The 10,921-nt window shown below is 53.5% G+C and overlaps 1 protein-coding gene across 1 annotated transcript; it reads right to left on the minus strand.

The window, feature by feature from the left end:
- Positions 1–1,188: 1,188 nt before the first annotated feature.
- LOC109318627 (brachyury protein homolog A-like) lies at positions 1,189–9,569 on the minus strand. Its single transcript, XM_019547979.1, has 8 exons — positions 8,723–9,569; positions 6,673–6,937; positions 6,104–6,238; positions 4,641–4,702; positions 4,237–4,298; positions 3,385–3,564; positions 3,024–3,138; positions 1,189–1,969 (listed from the first exon to the last, which is right to left on the minus strand). Exons 1-8 carry the CDS (start codon positions 8,905–8,907, stop codon positions 1,720–1,722), a joined length of 1,254 nt encoding a protein of 417 aa, XP_019403524.1. The 5' UTR covers positions 8,908–9,569; the 3' UTR covers positions 1,189–1,719.
- Positions 9,570–10,921: the final 1,352 nt, after the last annotated feature.

Genomic DNA, 10,921 nt, shown 5'->3' on the forward strand with positions numbered 1-10,921 from the left:
GGTCACAGGACAGGGTTCTCTTCAAAGCACGTCTCTAGTTAGACAAGGCCTGGTGGGGGGTAAAAGACCGTAATGGTTTGATATAATCTACAAGCTGTGATGCCTCCAAAAGTGCTGCTGGGTGTCTGCCAAGCCCCTGCCTTCCCGGCTGCATGTACTGACGGCGGCAAATTCCTATGCGTCCACCCCCTCCTGAACCTCCTTTTGCACATACCCCTGAGTTCGATGTTTGTCGACAAAGGAGCCACACTGGCCTTCTGCGGACACCCACGTGTGAAATAGCTGCGCTCCTGGAACTCGGCCTTGTTCCTGCTTCCCTGGATCATTTTAAGTCATGCCCCTAAAATGGAGCCATGAATTTTTAGCAGAAAGCTGCTGCAGCAAGCTCACAGCCTTGAAATGTCCCTTGGAACAGAAGGGGGCCCCAGCTGGGACATTTATTTGTTTTGTAGGCAAGGATCAAATGTGGTGGATTGAAGTCTATTTGATGAATAAGATCTCATGGAAAGTAAAGCATGAGCTCGCTCTCTTCCTCTTTAGGGGCATGCTAAATTTGACCTGCTTTCAGGTCGGGGAATAGTGCTCCCTGCTGTTAATGAGTCTATTTGGTCATTCTCTGCCTAATTGTGGCTTTGATTCTGGGACAAGTGGGAGGGAAAAGACTGTGAAGAAAATAGAAACCCAGAATCACACTAGTTAGTAGCTGGAAAACTTTCCTGGATCTCGTGATCTTCCCAACAAGAGCGGGCTGTAGTCCCTGAACAGGTAACACAGTTTATTTCAGGGCATCCCAATAGGTTTTGTTGGTCGCTGTTCTCCTTTCCCAGCGGTTATCTGGGAAGGATTGGGATAATACGAGGAGTTTTGGGAGTGGACGTAGGATCTGGTCCCCAACCAGGTCACCTGCTAGAATCCAGAGGAGGTCCTCTAGGCCAGGGCCTGATGGCTTGTTACAGGTATGGATGAGGGCCTGTGCTACAATCTGAAGTGATTTGCTGAACCTCAAAGGATTGGCATGCAGTGGGCTGCTTAGTTTAGAAGAAACTTGGGCTTGGTACCAGTTCCCATAAGGAAGGAGAAGGAGTGTGAGGCTGATGATAAACCCCCTATGGCCAAAAGATTGCACCTCAGGCTTCCTTTTAGAAGCTCTAAGAAGATTTCAATCTGGAGCAAAAGAAGAGCAGGAGCTTGTTTTCAAAAAAGGTTTATTTACAAGCAAAGTCATACACAGATAATACACAGAGCTTGGCGGGGCCCCGGGCTGTGCATGCTTATATGTTCTACCCCTTGGTGGGTCTCTTGCTTGCATGAGATGACATGCTGCCTGGATGGATTGTGATCTTCTGGAGTCTTGAGTGGTAGGAAAGAACATTCAGTTGTTCAGATATCTTTCAAGGCAGCCAAGATACATTTGTTGTCTTGGGTTTCCAAACTAGAGGGAAAACAGATTCTCTCCTAGAAAGCCATCTCCTGGTTCTGTTGAGTGCAGAGTGCCACCTGAGTCATCCTTCAGTCACTCAGGAGGCTTTGTAGACTTCCATTTCGTGCCATGGCTGCTAAAGAGCAGTGAAATTGGAGAAGCGTTCTCTTCTGGCAGAACGTTGCTCTCGGCACCAGTCTGAGAGACTCAGCGTTGCCTTGCGGGGGATTGAGCTCAGATGCCCCTTGCGTTGCCCTCTGCCTATTATCCTTAAGAGGACAGGAGCCATCTTCTCAGCCTCAGTAACTTTGAGTGATGGTTGCCCATGTGGATGCCAGGCGAGCGATAGTAGAGTCATACTGACTATCACTTGCGGGTATCTCTGGCAGAAGAATATTGTCATAGACGGGGGAGGGCGAGGGGGCTGGGAGAGTAGGGGCCAAGCTGCTGTAAGAGACTGGAGAACCTCTCAAGAAGGGGGGGTTAGAGCTGGATTGGGGAGCAGGACTGATGGAGTTGCTGGTGAGGGGCCACAGGCTGGGATATTGGCTGAAAGGTGAAAACAAAGAAAGAATGAATAGTAAAAAATGAGGGCTGGGAGGGACCGCAGGAGGTCACATCTAGTCCACCCCCCTGCTCAAAGCAGGAGCAGCCCCAGCTAGACCACCCCAAACAAGGCTTTGTCTACCCAGGTTTTAAAACCCTCCAGAGACCCTTCTGGCCTTTAACACCCTGATTATGTTGCTCCCTGTCAGCTCTGTAGCTGATCCTTTCTCTCCTGGGCTTCCTTGCTCCAACACCCACTCAGTGAAGGAGTGAGAGGCTTCTGAGTACACTTTCCCTCATCTCTTATGTGCGCGGCAGGCTCAAGGGAGGGGGCCACAGCATGCAGGCTGGGCAGGACCCAGCTCTGTTGGAACCAGGTTATGAAGCCGGTCAGGAGCCATGTCTTAATCTTTATCCCAGGTGTCACCTGGGTTGGTTCTCTCCCCACAACACACCTTATTTCCAGTCCTTGGCAGGGGAGATTTGCAGTGAAGACTGGCCCCTTCAGGACAGGAGAGGCTGTGCTCAGACCTCACCTTCTGCCTTTCCCTATCTATGGAGTGGGAACGGGAAGACCCCCTATGTCCTTAGCACAGGGTTGGAATTCAGTTTGCTATCTGCTTGACCTTATAGTGTTTAGCTCCTTCAGTGCTCATCTCCTTGCATAATGCTTCTTGTAGTCTGCACGGCTGCCCCCTCTGCCTGTTATACCCCTTGCTGGTCTGTTTTGGAGGCCCCTTCCACCTGGTGACAGCTGCCCCACCAGCCCATACCTCTGTGTGTCTGCCATCTTCTTCCACAGCCATACCCCAGGGTTGCCAGAGCTCCTCTACTCTGAGTTGACTTGCTCCCTCAAACCCCAAACCTACAGAGAGGGCAATGTGCTGGTGCCTCGCTTATAAACCAGCCTCTGCTTGGAGCCAGTCCTAGTGGCCATAGCCTTCAGAGAGACAGGCCACCGTGGACCCTTATCCATGCTTAGAGGCCTTGATTCTTCTAAATCAGGATAAAATCTCTGTCCCTCACTGTTGAAGACACCAGAGTGGCTTTTCCTTACCTTGTGGTAGAGGCAGCGGTGGGTAAGACCCCGGCAGAGCTGGAGAGACTCAGTCCTGACCAGCTGTCAGGGGCAGGCAGCATGGAGAGGCCAGCAGAGCTATCCACATAATTAGCTGGAGAGAAAGATAGATCCTTTATATGGAGAAGAAATCCTGATGTGCTGTAGCAGCAGTGACTTATGTGACCAGAATAGAGGGGTGGCCCCCTCCTCAGGAAGTCTGCCTGAGAGGTGGATGAGTGACACTAGGACAGAGCTGTGTGTTGTGTCCCCCCAGCCTTTACACTGGTGCAACTGTGTTGTATATCTGCACCAGGGCAGGGCAGGGGGCTGTTCCCATGCGTGTGTGGGGTATTCTTACTTGGTGAGGCATTCCTCTGGCTGTAGGGACTTGGGTAGGGAGAGGGTCTGTGGCTCCGTAGGCTGGAGTACTGCTCGCAGTACGAGCTGGGGCTGGGTGAGAGGCCAGGACCCCCTGACAATGAAGTCTGGGCAGGAGAGGAGCAGAAGGGGCTGGTGCCTGGCAGGAACCAGCCCCCAACTGAGAAAGAAGAAAACAACAGTGTTAAGCCAGGACCCCTTCATCCACCAATAGTATCCCCACCAGAGACACCCTGGCAGGGCATGAATGCAGGGCAGAGACCTGGACTCCATTCAAGCAATGGCTGAAACACACAGATGTTGACCAAGGGACACATCTGCAGAAGAACCTAAAGCCCCTTCTCAAAGTGACATCAGCACTTAGCAGCCAAAGAGCAAATTCTCCAAGGTGCCTAAGAGCCTGAGTCCCAATGATTCCCCTTTGGATTCACACCAGCTGTCATCGAGCTGCGTTCGGCAGTGCCATGTGTCCTGTCCCATACAGGCTGATGGTATTGACTTGACACCACTTTGAGCTTAGAGGCACGAAGCCAGGGACATGTGCTGAGCCAGCCTGACATAACTGAGAGCCAGTTTCCCATCCCATGGCTGGAGCTCTGGCATGCTGTGCTTGGAGATCAGATCATACAGCTCAAAAGTGCAGATTCCCCACCTGAGGCAACTTCCAGTGCAGCACTGAGGGGCTAAGGAAACCCAGGGCCTGACTGGAAAGTATCATAAAGAGCCCCAAGCTATAGGGACCAGAGCTCCCTTGACTCCAGGGGAGAGGGGGTGGGACCTTTGCACACTCCCGCTGGGACACTAGATTTGAATCAGAAAGGAGACGGCTCACTCTGTGAATAGGCAGCCTGGGGAGATTCACTGCTGCTTTCAAGAACCTCTTTGGAGTTGCACCTAGGTGGAGAACACAGAATAGAAAGGCTTCAGTCAATAGCCAGCATCATGTGCTCAGCCATCATCTAAAGAGCATTGAGGCTTTGATAACCAGTGATCGCCCTGACTGACCTAAGCAGGAGCAGAGCAGATAGTGATGGGACCCCTGCTCTTTTACCGTAGGTCTACCAGCAGGGGTTTGGGGTGACCTTGAGCAAATTTCCTCAGTGTCCCCTGCTGTAAGGAGCATACAAGGGGGTTGTCCGGTTTAATCCATCCCTATTTACCTGCAGATGAAAGGAGCTAGAAAAGGGCAAAGAGTGCCAGTGATTCAGGTGAAGCAGCCATCTACACAGCACTCACCTCTCCTTGGCATCCAGGAAGGCTTTGGCAAAGGGATTGTGTTTAATCTTCAAGGCAGTGATCTGAAACGGGAAGGCATTGGCAGGCTGGGTTCAACTACAAACTGCTGCCCACTCTTTACTCCTTTTCACACCTCTTTTTCAACCTCCCCCACTTCCTTCCCTACACACGCGCATGCACCTGCATATGTGTTCTGCTCTTGGTTGGACTGGCATGAAACTGGAGGCAGCTCCATGGAAGTTTCTCTCGGGTGAGCACGGGGGAGCTGAACAGTTTGGCCCAGGGATTCTGCTCTCTCAAGTGGATCTGGCCAAGTGACTTCTCATGAATTCTTAAGCCCTTGTTTTTACCCTGTGGAAACCTGAGCTGAATGCTTCTAGCTTCCTCCCTCTTGGTTATTGCAGGGCAGCTCACGGCTCTGGCACCAATGCTGCGATGTTTTATTTTGTATTAAGAAGTGCTTGTCTGGGGCCTTTTTTATTCAAAGGACTTCACCGACACTGGCTGGTACAGCTACTCAGCTCCTCTGCCCCCTCCCATGGGGCACGTGCTTATTATCCTCCTTGTTTTGCAACGGGGAAGCTGAGGCCTGCAGAAGGGAGTGACTTGCCCCTGGTTTGAGAGCTGGGAGTGGCTCTCTCCGGGTTCCCACCCTGTGCTCTGCCCATCAGGCCATGCTGCCCCAGTGCCTGCTTTTGGACTAACATTCAGAAGAGAAGCAGCGAGGGAAGGGAGAGGGATGGACAGGATTTAGAGTGTCCTCGGGGAGCACTATGAAATTGCTGTGTTGTCACCTGGGCTTGATTGCAGTCCTGGCTTCCTATGGGCTTTGCTGTGACTGCAATGAACATAAAGGACTGAGCTGTCCAGCCTCTTCCAAGATCCTAGCAGTTGCCCTGGGGAGAGGTCCCAGTAGCAGAAGAGTTAACACCTCCTTTCCCAGCAGGGCCCAGGTGCTGAGACCGAGGGCTCTGGATTGCCCTCAGTGCAGACCCTGCTGCTGTGGCACTCGGTGACAAAGTTCCCACTGACCTGGGCAGCAGGAAGGGAATGAATGCGAAAGATTAATGCACCTCTTCCTGCTCCCAGGACCAGGCCTCAGCTCCAGACCAGCTGGGTATGTGGTTGCCGGAGTGGATTTACGAGATGCACCATAAAGAGCATTCCACCGGCAGTGCCGACTCTGTGATGTGCCCTGAGGAGAGCGGGAATCTCTGGAGACAAGTGAGAGGGGGAAGGGGACAGTGACAGGACTGAGTTGCGCTTGGAAGGTTTTAGAAGGTTTTGTCTGATCACATTTTACTTCTTCAACCCCTGTCCCCAAACACTGTGCTGCTAAACTGCCCCCACCTTCCACCTGAGAGGTGGCCACAGCAGAGTCTCAAGGAAAACAGTCCGTGAGTCTGCAAGGGCTCCTATCCCCACCACTGTGCCCTTCCCCAGCGCCCTCCAGTCTCCTTTACCTCCTCGTTCTGGTAGGCAGTGACGGCAATAAACTGAGTTTCCGGGAAGGAAAAGCTGCTGATTGTTTTCTGCGGCCTCCCAACCTTCACGATGTGGACCCGGGGCTCGTACTTATGGAGGGAGTTCAGCATGATCTGAGAGACAGAACAGGCGCATTAAGCATTGCTCTGTGGGCCAGGCCTCGTCTGCTTGGGGCCTGATCTTTCAGTGCATGAGAGAAAGTGTGGATGCCCAGGCTGGAGATCTGCCCACCTCCTCCATCGTGCTGCAGGTGCACGGAGCTTGTGCCCTGACAGAGCACTTTGGACACAGCAGCGGGGGCTTTTGCTCTGTTGGTGTTCTCCAATCTGGGCATCAGGGAGCCCAAATTTCAGACAAACAGCATCTTTGGGCTGCTAACTTCCAGCTTGCCTGTTGCAGGACTGAGGCACTGGCTAATGCTCCGGCTACAGTAATGCTAATATTTTCATTTGGCAAGTGAAATAGGAACTAACTTCCTGCTTTGACCAACTGAGCTCTTCAGAGCTGTGCTCTGTCCCTCACCCCCAGGGCCCCTTGTCACAGTTACCTGCCCTCCTCCATTCATCTTGTTGGAGAGTTTGACTTTGCTGAAGGTGATGGCGGCTTTCATCCAGTGAGCCCCGAAGTTGGGGGATTGAGGGTGGATGTAGACACAACTTGGGCTTTGGGGCTCTGGCTTCCCGCCCGGGATCCACTCTCCATTTACGTATTTCCAGCGATTCCCATCTGCAGCCACAAAGTCCAGCAGGATCGAGTACATGGAGTTGGGGTCCAGGCCTGAGATGGTGACTTTCAGCACAGGAAACATTCTCCTGGGACGGGACGGGAGGAGGAGATGATCAGTCACCTGCTTCTCCTTTATTCACTTCCTCACTCCTCTCATCAGTCCCTAAACCATTTCAGTGGTTAAACCAGTGGTTCTTGCCTGCTGGCTCTCAGGGCAGCCCTGGTGCTGCAGACTCCCACTCCAGCCTGCTCCTGGGGTCTGGCACAGCTGCCTCCCACTCTCCCATTCATGCATGTCCTGGGAGCGCAGCCTCTCCTTGTGATCCAGCAGAGAGGGGATAACACGGGTCAGGCCCATTTCACAGCCTGGGACAGGTGACCAGTACTGTGCAGCCAGGCCCATCAAGCCATCCAGCAATCACTGTGGTGATTCCGGGAACCAGGAAGCAGCAATAAAGGGTGGGGCCTTATTTTCATTTGAGCATAATCAATCTAGCCCTTTGCTCCCACTTTTTTTCCTTTGCAACTGAGCAGACATGTCTGCCTCCAGAGGCGTAACAGAGGGGAAATACCTAGAAACAACTTATCCTTCCCTTGTGCCCTCTACCTTCCATCACATCAAAATGATCAGATCTTCTTGTTTCCCTCAATCTTTCTCGAGGGTTGGGGGTGGCTCCCCTGTGTGGGAGCCCCAATTTCTCCCAGCCAGAGGCCTTTGTAACCACTCACAGCCACCAGCAGCCTCTTCTCTGCAGCATTTGCTGCACCTTTCCATCCCAGGAGAGCTTGTCCTCCATGCAGAGGGATGCCACAAAGACCCCACCTCACTAACCTCCCGCTTTGAGCACAGGCCCCACTTAGCTGAAGGGAAAATGAAGGACATGAGACAAAGGTCACCATGCTCCTCTGCTACCTCTCACTGTGTGTGTGATTGACAACCAAATCCAGCTGTCCTGAGCCATGCCAGAAACCCCACACCTTCCCGCGGGACACATCTGGAGGATGAGAGGGTTAGACAAACTCATGTCTAGGATGCTATACCCGGGGCTGATCCTGCCTCGAGCAGGGGTTGGAAGCAATGGACTCCTGAGGACGCTGCCAGCCCAATTTTCTCGGAGGACTTCTTGAAAAAACCCAGGTTTGCAGGCTAGAGGCCACAGCTTTTGAACCTGCCCCATCTCAGGGAGAGGTGGTTTCTAACCTACCTCCATTGATACAGGGCTTGCCCTCAGCACAGGGGAGTGGTATATTTTCCAAAGGACTAGGGGCCATATTCTGATCTGGAATACGTGGGTGCCCTTCAGCTAGAGCGCATGTAAGAGGTGGACATGGGCTGTCTCTAACTGTGTCTGCAGCACTCGGCACTGGAGAGATCTGGCCTCAGCTGGGTAATTTCCCCTGTCTAGAGCGATCCATCTGGGCCTGGTCTCTCCAGGGTGAAATTGTCCCATTCTGTTTCCCTCAGGACAACAAAGACTGTCTCGTGCACATGCATTGAGTCATCTCCATCCAATTCAAATGCAAGTCCTAACCAGAGGTAAATGCTCTGCTCTCCTGGACACTGTCTTCCTATCCTGGCTGCAAAAGAAGCACAATTCCTGTCAGGGAGAGAGAGAGGGGCAAATCAACTGTGGTTTTCAAGTAAGGTGCTTCCTGACCCCCAGAGCTGGAAGTCACATCACAAATTGTTCAGAGGCTTGACAGCCACCAAACCACCAGTGGCACCGTCCTGAAGACAGCGTGTGAACATTTAAAAGTAGGCCTCTGGGGCTTAGCTGCCGTGACAAGAGGCACCTTCTGGGTGCTTAAGGGGGGGGGGGAAGGTGGTAAAGGGGGAAGCTCAGAGGGGTCCAGAGAAGACTTTCACTCACCGGCCCGTCTTGGTGACAATCATCTCATTGGTGAGCTCCTTGAAGTTCGTCCACAGCTCCTTCTCCTCCAGCTCCACCTTGATCTCCCTTTCCAAGGCGTCCCCCTTCTCGCTGCCCACTTCCAGCCCACTCTCCACCGCGCTGAAGACGTGGTCCAGCTGCTGGTGGCTGGGAGCTGAGCTCATGGTGTCCGACGTCCCCGCAGCCCCACTCCTCAAGTCTTACGCCCCAGCCCTTGAGCCCAGTGTTGGGAGCTGGGCCCCAGCCTTGCTTGTCAGGCATCAGGACTCATTGAGGAGCGGTTGGAGTCCCCCCTGGGATTTAAACCTCTTCTACAGCAAGCCTGGAGGCCCAGTTCCTTTCTCACTGGCTGGAAGCTTTAGCAGGTGCCCCTCCCTGCCTGGGCCAAGGTGGGTGAGGCAGGGATTGGGCAGCCTGGGGTGGGGGGAGCTACATGTGGGCCTGCAACTTCTCAGCTCCATGATGGAGGGGGAAATGCTTTGATGTCTGTGTGAAACTCAGTGGGAAACCCAAGCCACTTCCCAGCACTGGCAATAGGTTCATCCTCCCCACACAGGCCCCTCCTGGGGGGCAGGTGTGGGGCAGAGATTGCCCTGCCATTGACAGCTGATCACCTTTCATCCACAGCCTTCAGCATGAGCCAAAGAGCCCAGGACCCCAATCCCAGGGCCGAGGCAGGAGGGAGGACCAGGCCACACCAAGGACTCGACCACACTTGGAAAATATATCCGCCAAGTAACCGGAGAGAAACCCGTGAGGGGTGGCAAGGAGGGGCTGAGCAGAGCTGGAAGGGGGGAGTCCAGCCATGCGAGTCCCAGTCCAGCTGCCCAGACAGTAGGATGTGCTCCATTTTGCCTGTCCTTGAGTCCCAGGGGCAGACCTGTAAGGACACTTATCCCCATTTAATGGAAGGGCACCTGGAACCCCGGGGGCTAAAAGCTGCTGCCGAGAGGGTTTGGACACGCAGTCTCATAGGCCTGGGGGCGAGAGGCACGGCCTCTGAATCAGGGCTTTCCAGCCATTAAATGCTGGAGGCTGCGAGTGAAAGAGGAACAGGGGGGAAATATCCTGGTCAGACCTAGGTCACTCTCCCTTCTGGCTGCAGTGCAGCACAGGAGACAGGGCAAGAGGGACCCAGGGTCTCGCACAGTCCATGGCCATGCTTCTGTTCTTCAGCACTGCTGGAAATCTCTGGCTAAGTGACTTGCTGAAGGCCCCATGGGGAGTCTGTGGCAGAGGCAAGGAGGGAACCCAGGTCTCAGCTCCAGGCCTCTCAGTTTGTTTCCCTCTGTTGTGCCTTGCCTGGCAGCTCTCAGCGTGCTTTTGCTGGCCCCCACTCTCAGGAGTTGAAGGAGCTGCTCGGGGTGGTGACCCACCACCTACATGTGAAATCTAGCAGGGGGCTGGCAGCTCTGCTGCAGTGTCGTGGAGCTCCCAGCTAAGGATGTGGCTGGTGAGGGAGGGCAGGAGCCGGGGTCGTGTTCCTGGTGATGGATACATCGGTTCCAGCATTCAGAAGTAAAAGGCAGTGGTGCTTAGTTTGCAGCTGAACCAAGCCCCATTGGGAGCACGGTCTAAGTAATGGCCTATCCCGTTGGTGAGACGGGTTGAGGAGGAGATTTCTACCTTGCAGATGGCTTTATTCTTCCATTGAAACCTCTCATCTTTTAACCAATTCTCCATTTCCCCTTAGACGCATCCAGCAAAGTATCCCCACATTCCCACCTCCTAGAAATCCAGGGACAGAGGCAATGTTCCTTCGTAGACCTGCAGTGCCAGATCTGACTGGTGCCCAGCACAAGGGGTGTCTTGTACCTCTGAGAAGCCAGCGCGTGATGCTTTGGATCCATAGGTTCATAGATTATATTCATAGATCTGGCATTTGGAGGGCATTGAGAAAGAGCATGGCATGCTTCCCTTTGGTGGGATGCCCTGTCCCCAGGCCTCCGGGAGGACCGGGGCTGGTGGATTTGCAGCAACACTAGAAAACGTCCAAGGTGCAGCAGCGCCTGGTGATGAGTTCTGTGCATAGGGCCCCTGCACCTGTCTGACAGCTCAGGCGTCCTGCCCGCTTCCCTTCTTAAATGCCTGCTTTTGTTTACACAACAGGGTCAAACCAGAAGTCATTAGCCTGTTCTACCTGGTGTTTAGCTAAGGCTTCCTAAGACCTGGGGAAAG

Source organism: Crocodylus porosus, unplaced genomic scaffold (genome assembly GCF_001723895.1).
Source record: "Crocodylus porosus isolate Cpor-Errol unplaced genomic scaffold, CroPor_comp1, whole genome shotgun sequence".
Lineage (NCBI taxonomy): Eukaryota > Metazoa > Chordata > Crocodylia > Crocodylidae > Crocodylus > Crocodylus porosus.